Source organism: Ascaphus truei, chromosome 2, assembly GCF_040206685.1.
Source record: "Ascaphus truei isolate aAscTru1 chromosome 2, aAscTru1.hap1, whole genome shotgun sequence".
In the NCBI taxonomy this organism is placed as follows: Eukaryota; Metazoa; Chordata; class Amphibia; order Anura; family Ascaphidae; genus Ascaphus; species Ascaphus truei.
The window spans coordinates 485,550,866-485,567,725 of NC_134484.1; the positions used below are offsets into that span (position 1 = coordinate 485,550,866).

A 16,860-nucleotide genomic window follows, 5' to 3' on the forward strand; every position below is an offset into this window, starting at 1 on the left:
GAGAAACCATCCGGGACCGGAGCTTTCGGTGGCTTTAGTTCTTTAATCACCTGGGTAAGTTCTTCCATGGTAAACTCCGTCCCTAAAAACTCTTGCTCCCCAACCTCCATCCTTGGCAGGTTGGAGACTGCCAGGAAATCCCGCAGAGCTCTTTTTGTGTTCAGATTGTGTGCAACTTTCTCTCCATTGTAAAGGTTTTCATAAAAATTTTTGAACTCCTCAACTATCCCTTTGGGGCTGGACGTGGATGCCCACGTCTGTAGGAGGATGGCTTGGATATTATAATTTGGGGCCTTGTCCTTTAATTTGTTTGCTAGCATAGTATCTGGTTTGTTTGCTTATGTAAAAAAAATCTCCTCTTTGCCCAACTCAACGATTTCTCTGCCTGGGCAGTCAGTGAAAGCTTCAATTTAATTTGTACATCTTTAATAGGACTCAAGGTCTCGGCTCTAGTATGTAGTTTATGCTCTGCCGTGAGATCTTTAAGTTTTGCTTGCAATGCTGATATTTTAGAGAGTCTTTCTCTTCCTACGCGCTGCTAGATTCATTAGATTTCCCCTTAGGGTCGCTTTGTGCGCCTCCCATAGGGTTGTATGTGAGTCAACCGAGCCTTTAATTAGAAAGAAGTGGGCAATTTCATTGTTAATCTGTTGGGCCAGTTCCGGGACTTTTAGCAAAGATTCATTAAGCTTCCAGTTCGCTCCTCGTCTGTCCAGGGCTAAATTGGTGCACCTCAGCTCTATTGGTGCATGATCAAACCATGAAATATCATGGATCCCAGTTTGGGAGATCTGTGGGACCAGTCTGCTAGAGATAAAGAAGTAATAGATTCTGCTTTAGGAGTGGGGGTTAGAAAAGAACGTGTAATCCCTTTCCAGGGGATGGAGTTCCCTCCATCTATCTACTAGCTGGTTCAGTTTTACTTCTGCCCTCAATGCCGCTACATCTTCTCTGCGTTTCGGTCTCGCGTGACCCGATTTATCTATTCAGGATTCATTACCGTGTTGAAGTCCCCTCCTACTATCAACAGGCCCTAGGAGACCCTGTGAATTATCTTGAATATTGAGGTGAGAAAGGGCGGGTCGTATTCGCTGGGGGCGTATATATTGACCAACGTCAACATTTGACCATTAATTGTGCCTATAAGATCAGGTATCGGCCATTTTTGTCCTTTTTGATTGATTCTGTTTTGAATATGGTATTATTTTGAAATAGGATTGCCACTCCTCTTTTCTTCTCTACTGCGGAGGAGAAAAACATTTGTCTAAATTGTTTATGTATAAATTTGGGGGTGCACTTGTTACAAAAATGGGTTTCTTGTAGGAATACTATGTCCGCACCTTTACGTCTATATTCCTAATGCTATTCGGCGCTTACCCGGGCTGTTGAAGCCATGTACATTGTGAGAGATTATGTTTAGACCCATGATCCACTATCTTTTGGGTATGCCAACATAATTTGGGGCCATCCACTTACTGTCTCTGGTGGGACTAGGCTCCCCCAAATTGGCGAGTTCATTTCTCGCTGGGATTTTGAGGTGAAGATGCAAAAGAGGTGGGTAGGGGAGTGTGGAAGGGAAGGGGCAGGGGAAAAACAACACACACAAAAAAAAAATATCAGTGGAAGAACCATAGCCGGTCTGCACCCCGGCCGGTTCTTCTGGCCTCAGGGTAACTGAGGGAAGGGCCCCTCGGGGTGGGCCATTGATCGTGAAAAGCCGATCTTCCCCTACCCCAACGACTTGTAAAAGTGACCTGACCAAGGTCTTGACACTTTTGGTTGAGCGCATCGGGACAGCCGGAGAATTCCCTTCTCCGACTTCCTCTGTAACTTTTAAAACTCAAACTATATACATTGCATACTTATCATAACTCAAACAGGCTTGTCTACTAAATTGTCCACATCATTTCATTCCGAACCCCCTCATTTTGGTCTTCCTTTGTGTCCTTGTGTGCCTCCCCACAACTTTGTAAATTGCACTGCTGTTGCCCCTGAGGATGTCCCTCTGAAGGGGACTGGGGAGGAAAGTAGGGGGGAAGAGGGAGGGGGAGGAAGAAGGGGTGTAGCGAGGGAGGAGGGAGGAAGAAGGGGGTAGAGAGGGAGGAGGGGGAGAGGGAGGAAGAAGGGGGGTAGAGAGGGAGGAGGGGGAGAGGAAAGGGAGGGTAGAGGGAGAGGAAAGGGAGGGTAGAGGGTGAGGAAAGGGAGAGGAAAGGGAGGGAAGGAGGGGAAGCGGCCCCGGGCTGCAGGGGTGGGCCAGGTGGAAACAGGGAGGAGCGGGCCAAAGGGGAGGCAGAGGGACCGCGTCCAGGACCCTGTGGGGAACCGGAGGCCGCCCTGGGGAGGGAACCTGCCCGTGTCTGCCATTAGACCAGTCAACTTTTCTACCTTGGATTCCTGTGTTGTTCTCGACCCTGGCCGGTCCTACTCGACCCTTGAATCTGGGCCGCTTTGGTGTGACCCCGTGTGGGGCCCCACCACTGCCGTCGTGGCAATTCAGCTATTGGTGGGGCTCCACGGGTGTGGTCGGAACAATGCGGTAGTATGGAGGTGGATCATTCCCCACCCCCCCCCCCCACCTCTAGGGCCAACCAACCCCCCCTCCCTAACCCCCAGCATCTCCGCCGACGACCGGTTCTTCTGCGCTGTCATCCTTGCTCGGTTCCACATCTTCCGGCTTCTGCTTATGGCAGGGTGATGCTCCTGGTGTTCCGTCTGCCGGGGGTCGCAATTTTGTATCCTGTAGAGGCTGCTTCGTCTCGCCGGGCACCATCCTCAATGATGGTCATGTCTGGAACTGCAACTGGTGAACACATAACTTCAGTGTAAGTACTCCAACTTTAAACATAACTGGCAGGGCTCCTTTAAAACTATAATTGGTTCTTTAATGGTTCGAGCTGTTTCCATTTGCAGCCGTGGCTTTCGGAGAGTTTGACAACACCCTCACTTCTCTCCAGACGGGCTCTGGAGCGGGTCCTTCTCCAGCTGGCAGGTGAGTGGGATCGTCTGCTTCTTTGCGTATCCCTATTTTTTTCAGGAACCGGTCCCCGTCGTCTGGATGTTTTAGGGTATGTGCCACGCCGTTCTTCAAAACTGCCAGACGAAATGGAAACACCCAGTGGTACCGCACTCCTTTCTCTCTTAGTAGTTTGGTGATGGGGGCCATGTCCTTTCTTTTTATTGAAGTTGTGGGGGAGATATATTGAAACACTAAGAGTTTGATGCCCTCAAATTCAACAGTTTTAGCAGTCCTTGTGATTTGGCACACCTCTTCCTTTATTCTGTAAAAGTGGAATCGCATAATAATATCGCGTGGGGGGTTCCCTGGTTGGGGTTTGGATCTTAGGGCACGGTGGCAACGATTTTGGTGCAGATCAGCCTTCATTTTATCAGGCAGTAGGTGGGTCAGCCATCTTGATGTAAATTCCTCTGCATCAACGATTTCTTCAGGGACCCCTCGCAGGCGGATATTGTTACTCCGGTGTCTGTTTTCTGTGTCCTCCTGCTTATTAGCGATATCCAGGACCATGTCTAAGTTTCACTGTTTCCTTTTCATTCCTCTGCACTGCCCTGGTTACTGCATCCATGTGCTTTTTCCAAGCCATCGGTCCTCTCCCCCACCGCATTAACGTCTTTCCTCAGCTGTTCTATCTCCCTTCGGAAGGAGGCTTTCATCTCACCGCAAAAATCTTTCATATCTGCTCTGGTGACTGTGCGCTGGTCTCGGCTCCCCTCCGCCTCCCCCTCCGACCCCGAGCCTCCCGCCATTACTGCTCCACCGGTCTCTTTCCTTCCCGCTCTCCCCCCTCTGGGGTAGAAGTCTGTCAGGACCGCGGGGGTTCTTTTTGTCTTTGCTTTGGTCATGCCATCACTAGGTATTCCTGTGCGCCTCTGTGTATCTATTTGTCACTGTTGGTGTTGATTTTCGTCTGTTTGGTGCTGATTTAAAGTCGGGGGGAACGGAGCTAATTAGTTAGGCTGCCATTCCCTCCGCTGTCACGCATGCGCCCCAAGTACATTCTTATTAAATTAGTTTTTGTTGTTGATTGATTTTTATTCCTAACGGGTTTTATGTTGTCTGGTATTGGTAAGCCTATAATTATTTGTTTTTTAAACAAAAATCCAGTTTTTGTTTAATTCCAGTAAAATTTTATTCTGTATCGGGCCGTGTAAGGAATTTTATACTTTTGAGCTGTCCCAAATTGGAATGCAGTGCAGTAATTAACAATGTTTATCTGTTCTTTTCAAGGATTTTGGCATGATATCCACGAAATTCTCAGCTTGCTGCATGCTCAGCAACGGACAAGCGCAGTTTTAAATTGTTTTATTGTAAAAGTTTTATATGGAAATATTTTTCTGCAAAGTTGATCAAATATTTAATATCTTTAACTATTTTTTCTCGCACACTTAAATGTATGTCTATAACTTTTTTATTTTACAGGTTGCTCTCTCAGCAAACCAGATGTTATTTTGCATTTTAAAGGTTTCTGTTGGAAGAATATAGCAGTATTAGGTTTTGAGGTTTTTAATGTAAATTTTATACCCAAAAGGAGGGATGCTATTGCTGTCTATCGGGATATTATTGTGGTCTATCAGAAAATCTTTTCTCATAGGTAGACCAAATGTCACCCCAGGTACCGTGTAGATTTAATGTTGCATGATTATGCTCTAACAAACGATTTAATCAGCATCTATTGTGTGAAACTAATGCAATTGTTTGAGTCTTTCTATGTCCAGGTGCAGTCCTTCCAATTAGCTAAGGAGAATATGAAGCAATATCACCTAAATAAAGGCGACTGGCTCATGGTCAAGTATATTCTACGCAAAAGCGTTTTTATCCAAAGTGGAGAGGCCCGTTCCAGATTCTACTCACTATAAATGCAACCGTCAAAGTATTTTTCCTGGATCCAGGTTACGCAAGTGCACCCACAGTCGCTTCAAGTTAAACCTCAACATAGGTGGGAAGGCCTAAAGACACAGCCGTTTTCAGTTGGTGTTTTTTGGGTCATAATAAAACCCGGCACTAGCCAACAAGGGATAAAAGTTCATAGGCAGAAATCCGGACCTCAACACAAACTTTGAACTTTTTAGTAACCTTTTTCTTTACGGGTTTTATTATTTTTCTGATTGCAATGTATATTCTATTAGGTTTATATAAGTGGTGTCCACACAAGGACAATAAGGTAGTAACAGGTATAGCTTGCTTAGCTGTATTTCTTTTGTTTGGGATTATTATTGTCCTGAATATAGCAGATATGTTTATATTTTTTGTCACATAATGGAACCATGGGAGACAGGGCCCGCGTCTTGCACCCGGTGTACTATGCACACCCAACGGGTTGTACCCCAGGAACACTAGAGTTATATTTAACCGTTTGGAAAAAAGATATGTTATAGATATTTGTAGAACCATATATAAGAATTGGTTCCGAAGGGTGTAGAAATACGAGTTTGCTTCAGGGAGGTTATTGACTCTGTGCTAGATGGGTCTATAGAGTATTACCCTACAAGTTGACCAGATTATGTTATTTGGGTAAAGTGGTTCCAGCGTTTAAAGGTAGAAATAAGGGTTGGGATCCATTGGGACTTGGTGGTTGGATTGGTTCGCTGGAAGCGCAGCTAGAGTTTTTCCTCTCCTGAGTGGTGAGCAGAAGAATAAATGGGTCTGGTCAGTTGTTTCTTCTTTTAGGACAAAAGGAGGGACTGAAGGGGTTAAAATTATATACCAGCTTTTCTTTTCATATAAGCTGTCTCAGTTAGGCGCTTGAACAATAGTGAAACTGCAAAGTGTTTCGAAGTTTCGTTTCTCGCAACTGCTTTTTGTATCAGTTCTTTAGAAATGCCTTAATTATAGCTATCGGCAGACCACAAGCAGGATGTACGTTGATGGACGCTGTGTCAAAAGACACATACATATGATTTTTACTGAAACTAGCTTATTTTTCGCATTGCTGACTTGGTATATTATGTAATGATACGCCCTTTCATGTTTCTGTATAAATATTCTTTGCGCACTAAATACACTTTGAAGTGAGGAAACAGAGCCATCTTGTCTGCGTCTGATTCCTAGCTTCCCGAGCGCCCGTTCTGTTCGTGGTCCGTGTCACGGTGAGATTATGGCAGGCTGTATAAGTCACACATAAATATATATAACAGATGATATATATTTATCACTGGGTCTGAACTGGGACGAGTCTTAGATATAATAAAGTATATTTATTCCTTTGGATAGGTGAACACCGAATAATACAGTAACAAACAAGAAGTACACTTACTTTGGGGTTGGGGAATGAGAAGTATGGAGCATAGCAATTCTCTCGCAATCAGGTAGCATTCAGATGATAAGTTGAAGACAAAGGATACAGGGTGGAGATCAGTTTATAAACCTTTTGTGCCCTATCCTTAACCTTGAGTACCGTGGATTGGTTTTCAATTAACTCCAGCCAGTGGTTAACGTGGGAACACTTTTTGACCCATGCCCCCCGGCTGGTGGGTACATGCGCTGTAGAGCTCTGGGGTCCCATTTCTATAACCCCTCCTCTATAATGCCAGCTAGTCTACCAAATGGAGTACCTGGCAGGAAATCCTTTGTTGTGAGGTGTGAAATGGAACACTTGAAGACTGCTCTGGTTTGAGTAGTCTCCACCCTCATGCAAAAAGTGGAGGTGACAAAATCCTTTGAAACATACTCAGGCCCTAGACATTGGGTCGCCTTTCTGGTCATATGCTACCCTGGTATGCAAAGGAATTTCCTCTGAGTTTTACCCATATCTCGGAATACAGTATGTTGGATAAAACATGAACATATCAAAATATCAGGTTCCTTTGGGTCCAGCAGATCCAAACTTCCCAGTTCTCAATGCCGGAACTGGGACACCCTAGGGTCCAATTTGCAACCTGCTACGACCTGGGAAACCGGAGATACACAAATACACTTAAAACCGTTTTACATTTTAATACACAAATCTCCGCTGTAAATGAAATCACTGTTTTTCACTAAATCCCCATTGAAAACAACGGGCTTCGCCGCAATAAACTTTCAATGGCAAACCGCCGCCGTTGGCGGCTATGGGAGTCCCCGCCATAGACTTTCAATGAGGCGATGCCGCCGTTGAAGTCAATGGGAGTTCTCCGCCGTTGCCGGTCAATGCGGTTTGGCCGCCATTGCAGTCTTTGGGAAAAATCCCGAACTTTCAAGGGGGTCTATACTCCGTCGGGTTGGTCCCAGAAGGTCAAGGATGGTTCTGCAGCGATGCCGGAGCAGTGGCAACAGACACCCCAAACCCTGACTCTCTCGACCCTCCGGAACCGGAGCTATGGAATACCAAAATTCAGCATTTGACACTTAGCCGTTTTCCTGAGCTGTTCCTGCCGCCGCCATTGGAACCTATGGCGCGGCCCGCTCTTATGGGTTCGACCCTTATCGGGGGTCCAGGATACGGGGACCCGGTTGTGGTCGAGTGGGGGGAGGTCTAGGAACTAGGGGCAGAAAGAATTTTATTCCTAGGGGCCCTAGAACTGTTTATTCCCACGCCACTTGTCGTTGAACTTGACTTGCAAGTGATCAAAGCTCTCCTATTGAAAATGTATCTGCTTTGCGGTTAAGCGGTTTGGACAGCAGCCAACTCGTTCCTGGAAAGCTCTTTCGAGGATTTCTCCATTGAAGTCAATGAGCCCATTGACTTTCAAAGGGAAACCGCCGCTCTCCCTCTCGGACGCCATCTGCTGGTCTTCTCAGGAACCGGACTCCACAGCAAGATTCACCATTAAAAAGCATTGAGCCCTAATGGCGGCCTATGGGAACCTGCAAAATGGTGCCTGAAAAGGAAGGAAAATTACACAAAGGGCTATAATCACTATACAACTATTAACCCTTGTGCTCCCGGATGGATCCCAGTGTGTGTGTGCTGCAGACCAGATGTTACAATAAAACAGGGGAAACAGGGGAATACACATTTACAGGGGTTGAATCACAGTTCTGGGTCTCAGCCCAGTTGACCCCTTGTCTCCCTGGTGAGGTCAGGGGATGGCCAAATGGGATGTAACCCCTTTAATCCCGGGTCACCCCCTTTCTCCCTCTACAGTCCGGAGTCTGCGGGAAACCAGTGCTGTCAAAGTCTCCCCAGGTTGAGTGATAAATGTAGTACCTGCCATAGTGAAGTGGAACTCTTTCACGATTGATTTTACTTTATTCCCTTTGAGTGCTGAGGGAGCTTTTACCCCCGAGTGCTGAAAACCTTTGAGCTACGAATGTTCAAACCTCAATAACAATAAAATCCTCAATATAACCTTAGACAAATTAGTTTTTTCATTAGGACAGGTATCTTATAATTCTATGCATGCTTTATATGCAAATATTTCCCAAAATATTGCATACATTTCAGTCCATTTTTTAAACATACTGCATAAAGATAAGTGAGGATGTAAGGGTACTTACCACAAACAAGAAATGCATCTATTTCTTCCTTTATTGGGGTCAGATGTTCCTCAGTGTCGGTCTCTTCTTTCTCTGACTTCATCTCTAACCTCTCTGGTACATCCACTGGGAAACCTGGCAACAAGAAAAGGAAAACCCATCATGTAAAACTGGGAGTGGGGGCTCTTCTTGTGATATCACCTCCTCTGATATTAGTATAAATCAGTGCTCGACAAACCCAGTCGCCAACTTGCCAGCTGCGATCGGATATTGGCTTGTGGCCAGTAGCTTTTCACCTTCTCTGATATTGGTATAATATAATACCTCTTGTAAAGAAATGTATTACTAGCCCTTCTGGCAGAAAATGACAGAGGTGAAGATATATTATCTTCTTACCTGCTGGGGGTTCTATAAGAAAACAAAAATTGTTTTGGTGTTTGACTCACATAACTGCCAAATAATCAGATATTCCCCCCTTGCAGATTTCAAAGACATCAAAATATCTCCTCTACTCACTTAAAAAGTGTGGATCCATGCTGGTAGTGGACAGTGCTGCTCTGGAGGTGCTGGCAGTGGGCAGTGCTGCTCTGGAGGTGCTGGCAGTGGAGGTGCAAAACTTTAATGGCTCAGGATTGTGTCACAACATAACCATCTAGAAAAGTATAAAGAGAGTGGGAGATTAACAGCCAAAAGACCAGTAAAGTCCTCATAGTGTAACATAGTAACATACTGTACAGTTCCATAGTATGAATAAAAAGCAGATACAGTACACGAGTGAGACTTTGATAAATGCTCCCGATACTCTCTCAGGTCCAGCAGTTCTGCTCCATACTGACACAGTCTCACTTTCCTATTTCATACGGTGAGAAGTGGGTAATGCAGAGGAACCAGTGCAGTAACTTCCCCTCACCTTACCCCACCATAATAAATAGGGGGGTTTGAGCCCTCACACCCTCATTAATTTGTTCCTCAATCACCTCCAGTTTCTCACATTCAGCTCATTTGTACCTGGCAGGACATTCTTATATAAAGGAATGCCTGGGGAAACACTGACATTTTACTCACTGATTATTTATTTTCCCCTGGTCTCTCAATGTCAGCACATGACATGAGGGAATAGGCTCTGTCCATCTGAAGGTAGGACACAGACTTCTGACCTGCTCACACCCTTATAAGCCCCTCCTATTATGACGGGATCAATGCTTCCCGACCCAGATCATTTCCAGCGGAATAGTTATATTCTGATACTGAATCAAAAGCACTATTCTCTGTGTTATATCCGTGGAACGTATCCACACGTATAATACAAGTATTGTAAACACAATAAGAAAGGCTTCGAGATTGTAAATAATAATTATTATAAATATATATACACACACACACACACACACACACACACATTGATCCCCTTACAAAGTCTTAATGACAAAACGCATAGGGTGTGTTTCAGAGTACATGTGCCCTGAATTTTATATGCACGATCATTCTACAGGAACTTTTAATTCTATACCAAGAGCGTAACCCATGTATTAAATGCTACCAATACAGTGAGTCACCACAGAGGAGCCACAGTCTATCCAGGAGTTCCCTGTGACGTCGCAATTCACGCGAGATCTTGGTGAGCAGAGAGGCTGGAGCAAGGAAGCATATGAGACTTTGCAAACAGTTCTGTCTTACTCTGTACATACTTTGTTGTTCACTAGGCCACATGAAGCGTCACTGCTTCTCATCCATTCCGATTGGTCTGACATCTATTCCAATCAGCACTCTTACCTCAGCGCGCTCCGATTCTCATTGGACAAAGTCACGGAGGGAGCGCTATTTTAACCCTGGTCGCACACCTTCCCAACAAGCCCCTAGACAAAGCGGTGGCGAAACGTACGTTGATGTTTGTCTTGTTTGTCCTCTCAACCCGCTACACGTGTCTCCTCCTGCACCTTTGGGATTTACTCTGCGGATCAGCGGTGGATGTAATGCAGATTTCATACGCTGGACTTTCATGCTTAATGCTCATGCAGACTTCATACTGGGCTAAGTATTGCCTTAGTCTGCTTTGATATTTGACTGTGACCTCTGTGTACCTTGGAGTAGCCATTTTGGTTATCTTATGTCACATAGTGCCGTTTCATGATCAGTTCGGGTACACACATGCCGATTGGTTACCGAGTGGGTGCTTCAGTAATTTCTGCCACTCACACAGTGTTTACCTCCCCACCTGTCATACTTTTGCAGAGTAGTAATACACACATGTTATTTCATGGGTTTATTGCCCTTTTCCCATTCCAGCTTCTAACTCCACAGTGTTAGACTCTTGGTTAGTGTATGATTCCTGGTTCTTTCAGTTACTCAGCTTGCTTGTTTCAGACCGGCCGGTCACACAGGCTGGTAGGCAATCACTTGCCTCACCAACTTGTTGGTTTAGTGTTATTACTACACCTATTACAGCTTTTGTCTTTACCACAGGTATTACATTACACACTATACCAGGATATTTTCACTTCAGAGGGATTTGAGACTGTTTTACTTTGTAATTTTTTTGTGACATGTTCTCTAATAAATTTGTTATATTTTTGTACACTTGAGTGCTTTATGTGGGATTTTTCCGTTTTCGTTATTATTATTATTATTATTAATAATACACACACACATATACACATATATATATATATATATATATATACATATACAAAACACACAAAAAGGTGTGTTGCTCAACACAAATATATGTGGTTAACTCAGGCCCTAAATAATACTGACTAATTAATTTGGTAAAAATAAATTGATCCAAAAACAAGTCAGTTTAAATATAAGGTAAAGTGCCTAATGGTGCTAGGGGATAGATATAAATATCTAACACACAAAAAAGACAAAGACAATCCCCTTAATAGCACTCTAAATTACACCAACAAAAAAATAAAAAGGAAAAATATAGCTCAAAAGAATCAAATGCTTTGCCGAGATTGAAAATGAACAGATTTTTAATTTGTAAATACAGCAAGACACACTAACTTAAAAACATAGACATACTGAAGACAGCCAAAATAATATCTGTGAAAAGTGACTATATATCAAGGAATACTGTGTACCAAACAAAAATCTAAAGTGTACTGTATCTGAATAATAATAAATATGTATCTGTATATATACTAATTAATGATACTAAAGAAGTTTAATAAGACAAAGATTAAAGATATATACATATACAGAGATATATACATATACACACATACATACAGCAGGGCCCCGCCTTCTCGGCGATCCGCCGATACGGCGGCACCGAGAAGGGGGCCGCCATGTTTGATTCTCAGTCGCGTATGCGCAGAATGGGCGGTTGCGCCGGTCTCTGCGCGCGCAGACCGGTGTCTGCGCGCGCAGACCGTAGTGTGTGTGTGTGTGTGTGTGTGTGTATACGTGTACACACACACACACACACCCCTCAACCCCGTTTATAGCGCGATCCGCTATAACGCGGGTCCGTTTATAGCGCAGTTTTTGTGTGGACCTCGAAAATGTAAAAACAAATGATAATTTTTTTTTGCGCACTCACACACACCCAACACACACACACAGGCACCCAGCACGCGCACACACAGGCACTCAGCGCGTGCACACAGGCGGCCCACCCCCTCCCTACCGTGTCATGGCTGCTGGGGACATCGGTGCTGGGCTGGGGAGGGGGGCAGCTGCTGGGGGGGATTGGTGCGGCGCTGGGGGGGGGAGGGATCGGTGCGGAGCTGTTGGGAGAAGTGGAAGGGGAGTGCCGGGTTATTACGGTGGCTGCGGGGGAAGTGTGCGCCTAACGGCGCCTCACTCCTCACCCGCGCGGCGGCTATTTTTTAATTAATTAATTAGCGCGACCCCGTTTATAGCATGGTCTAATCAGGTGGCCCCAGAGGAGAGTGTGTGTGTGTGTTGAGGAAGTTGAGAATGTGATGTAAGGAAGGGGGTCTGAAATAAACAGCACTAAGTAGCCATGTTGGTCAGCATCCATCTTGGTTGCCTGAATTTAGCAGCCATCTTGCCCCTGTCTGTATTCTATTCCCTGTGTGTCATTCATTGTTTCTGCATGAAAGCTGCGTGAAAGTTTGAAAGAAATATATTTTCCTTCGTTCTCAGAACATTTTGTTGATATTAAAGCCATCCCGCTAGCTGCAAAAACCTTGGGAAGGAGATAAGCCGTTGTGAAACTAGGAGAGAGAACAGTTATTTCTCACATTTAAAGTGGTAGACATACAGCCGACCCTGAAGTATGTTGCATATGTATGGGAAAGGTTACAAGCTTTATTATTGGAGGTTAAACGAGTCACTGTTGAACCACGCAAAAATAGTGGACACAATTAAGTTATCATTGAACGACTATTTCAATTTAAATGGGGGTTCAGTAGAGTCACCCCCAATGCTGTGGGAAGCACACAACGCCACGATAAGAGGGGTGTTCATCTCCGTGGCCGCCCACAAGAAAAAAGCCAAACAGAAACTCCACAAGGAAATGGCAGATAAAATTACAAAATTAGAACGAAAACAAATCTAACCCATCTAAGAATGTATACAAATCTCTAATGGTGGTCAGACTGGAGCTAAAAAAGATACAACTAGAGAAAGCAGAGAACGCATTAAAATGGTCCAGCCAACTATATTATGCTAAAGTGAATAAAGCATACAGAACACCTACAAGCTCAAATTGAACCCCCAAAATACCCACAACATATATATAAGCATATAAGTTTCACAGAGGAGTGCTACTGAGCATGGCAATTTATATTTAAAACCAGAGACATAACATAAAACACAGACAAAGCTCAGTGCACATCCAGAAAAACTTATATACGGTACAGTGCCTAAATATACATGTATAAATAACTAATAAATAAAATGGTCTTTTAGTTTAACATTTTGGCCAAATTGTTGTAAGCCCTTGAGCCAAACTTCACGGCAGACCACGTTCAAGGGTCCCTACACTAATATAAATTCTTAATAACCTGTGCATTGCCAGGAAGAATGATTTATAATAAATCTGTCAATATGAGTTGCAAGAGTTCTAAGTCTGATTGAAGCTTTTATTAACCTGTACATTACCAGGAAAAGCACTCTGTAATAGATTTGTCACAATCACACTGCATGCAGGCAAGTTCCCCTGATAGTTGGAGATGCCATGGAGTGAGCTTTTAACCATTTAAATGTGGGAGGGAGTGAGCTTCAATTGGATAGGAGGTTGCCACCCTCCAAAACAGCCAAGACTAGCTGCACAAGAATTATAAAACATACAGAACACCTACATGTATATTTAGGCACTGTACCGTATATAAGTTTTTCTGGATGTGCACTGAGCTTTGTCTGTGTTTTATGTTATGTCTCTGGTTTTAAATATAAATTGCCATGCTCAGTAGCACTCCTCTGTGAAACTTATATGCTTATATATATGTTGTGGGTATTTTGGGGGTTCAATTTGAGCTTGTAGGTGTTCTGTATGTTTTATAATTCTTGTGCAGCTAGTCTTGGCTGTTTTGGAGGGTGGCAACCTCCTATCCAATTGAAGCTCACTCCCTCCCACATTTAAATGGTTAAAAGCTCACTCCATGGCATCTCCAACTATCAGGGGAACTTGCCTGCATGCAGTGTGATTGTGACAAATCTATTACAGAGTGCTTTTCCTGGTAATGTACAGGTTAATAAAAGCTTCAATCAGACTTAGAACTTTTGCAACTCATATTGACAGATTTATTATAAATCATTCTTCCTGGCAATGCACAGGTTATTAAGAATTTATATTAGTGTAGGGACCCTTGAACGTGGTCTGCCGTGAAGTTTGGCTCAAGGGCTTACAACAATTTGGCCAAAATGTTAAACTAAAAGACCATTTTATTTATTAGTTATTTATACATGTATATTTAGGCACTGTACCGTATATAAGTTTTTCTGGATGTGCACTGAGCTTTGTCTGTGTTTTATGTTATGTCTCTGGTTTTAAATATAAATTGCCATGCTCAGTAGCACTCCTCTGTGAAACTTATATGCTTATATATATGTTGTGGGTATTTTGGGGGTTCAATTTGAGCTTGTAGGTGTTCTGTATGTTTTATAATTCTTGTGCAGCTAGTCTTGGCTGTTTTGGAGGGTGGCAACCTCCTATCCAATTGAAGCTCACTCCCTCCCACATTTAAATGGTTAAAAGCTCACTCCATGGCATCTCCAACTATCAGGGGAACTTGCCTGCATGCAGTGTGATTGTGACAAATCTATTACAGAGTGCTTTTCCTGGTAATGTACAGGTTAATAAAAGCTTCAATCAGACTTAGAACTTTTGCAACTCATATTGACAGATTTATTATAAATCATTCTTCCTGGCAATGCACAGGTTATTAAGAATTTATATTAGTGTAGGGACCCTTGAACGTGGTCTGCCGTGAAGTTTGGCTCAAGGGCTTACAACAATTTGGCCAAAATGTTAAACTAAAAGACCATTTTATTTATTAGTTATTTATACATGTATATTTAGGCACTGTACCGTATATAAGTTTTTCTGGATGTGCACTGAGCTTTGTCTGTGTTTTATGTTATGTCTCTGGTTTTAAATATAAATTGCTATGCTCAGTAGCACTCCTCTGTGAAACTTATATGCTTATATATATGTTGTGGGTATTTTGGGGGTTCAATTTGAGCTTGTAGGTGTTCTGTATGTTTTATAATTCTTGTGCAGCTAGTCTTGGCTGTTTTGGAGGGTGGCAACCTCCTATCCAATTGAAGCTCACTCCCTCCCACATTTAAATGGTTAAAAGCTCACTCCATGGCATCTCCAACTATCAGGGGAACTTGCCTGCATGCAGTGTGATTGTGACAAATCTATTACAGAGTGCTTTTCCTGGTAATGTACAGGTTAATAAAAGCTTCAATCAGACTTAGAACTTTTGCAACTCATATTGACAGATTTATTATAAATCATTCTTCCTGGCAATGCACAGGTTATTAAGAATTTATATTAGTGTAGGGACCCTTGAACGTGGTCTGCCGTGAAGTTTGGCTCAAGGGCTTACAACAATTTGGCCAAAATGTTAAACTAAAAGACCATTTTATTTATTAGTTATTTATACATGTATATTTAGGCACTGTACCGTATATAAGTTTTTCTGGATGTGCACTGAGCTTTGTCTGTGTTTTATGTTATGTCTCTGGTTTTAAATATAAATTGCCATGCTCAGTAGCACTCCTCTGTGAAACTTATATGCTTATATATATGTTGTGGGTATTTTGGGGGTTCAATTTGAGCTTGTAGGTGTTCTGTATGTTTTATAATTCTTGTGCAGCTAGTCTTGGCTGTTTTGGAGGGTGGCAACCTCCTATCCAATTGAAGCTCACTCCCTCCCACATTTAAATGGTTAAAAGCTCACTCCATGGCATCTCCAACTATCAGGGGAACTTGCCTGCATGCAGTGTGATTGTGACAAATCTATTACAGAGTGCTTTTCCTGGTAATGTACAGGTTAATAAAAGCTTCAATCAGACTTAGAACTTTTGCAACTCATATTGACAGATTTATTATAAATCATTCTTCCTGGCAATGCACAGGTTATTAAGAATTTATATTAGTGTAGGGACCCTTGAACGTGGTCTGCCGTGAAGTTTGGCTCAAGGGCTTACAACAATTTGGCCAAAATGTTAAACTAAAAGACCGTTTTATTTATTAGTTATTTATACATGTATATTTAGGCACTGTACCGTATATAAGTTTTTCTGGATGTGCACTGAGCTTTGTCTGTGTTTTATGTTATGTCTCTGGTTTTAAATATAAATTGCCATGCTCAGTAGCACTCCTCTGTGAAACTTATATGCTTATATATATGTTGTGGGTATTTTGGGGGTTCAATTTGAGCTTGTAGGTGTTCTGTATGTTTTATAATTCTTGTGCAGCTAGTCTTGGCTGTTTTGGAGGGTGGCAACCTCCTATCCAATTGAAGCTCACTCCCTCCCACATTTAAATGGTTAAAAGCTCACTCCATGGCATCTCCAACTATCAGGGGAACTTGCCTGCATGCAGTGTGATTGTGACAAATCTATTACAGAGTGCTTTTCCTGGTAATGTACAGGTTAATAAAAGCTTCAATCAGACTTAGAACTTTTGCAACTCATATTGACAGATTTATTATAAATCATTCTTCCTGGCAATGCACAGGTTATTAAGAATTTATATTAGTGTAGGGACCCTTGAACGTGGTCTGCCGTGAAGTTTGGCTCAAGGGCTTACAACAATTTGGCCAAAATGTTAAACTAAAAGACCATTTTATTTATTAGTTATTTATACATGTATATTTAGGCACTGTACCGTATATAAGTTTTTCTGGATGTGCACTGAGCTTTGTCTGTGTTTTATGTTATGTCTCTGGTTTTAAATATAAATTGCCATGCTCAGTAGCACTCCTCTGTGAAACTTATATGCTTATATATATGTTGTG

At 42.9% G+C, this 16,860-nt stretch overlaps 1 protein-coding gene across 1 annotated transcript in view; it reads right to left on the minus strand.

The window, feature by feature from the left end:
• LOC142488059 (uncharacterized) overlaps positions 1-16,860 on the minus strand; it is an 88,451-nt gene that overhangs the window by 58,604 nt on the left and 12,987 nt on the right. The window contains exons 2-3 of the mRNA XM_075588429.1: positions 8,930-9,065; positions 8,435-8,548 (exon numbers count right to left, since the gene is read on the minus strand). Of these exons, the coding sequence (XP_075444544.1) occupies positions 8,435-8,548; positions 8,930-8,948 (133 nt within the window). The 5' untranslated portion in view covers positions 8,949-9,065. The remainder of the gene's footprint in view (positions 1-8,434; positions 8,549-8,929; positions 9,066-16,860) is intronic.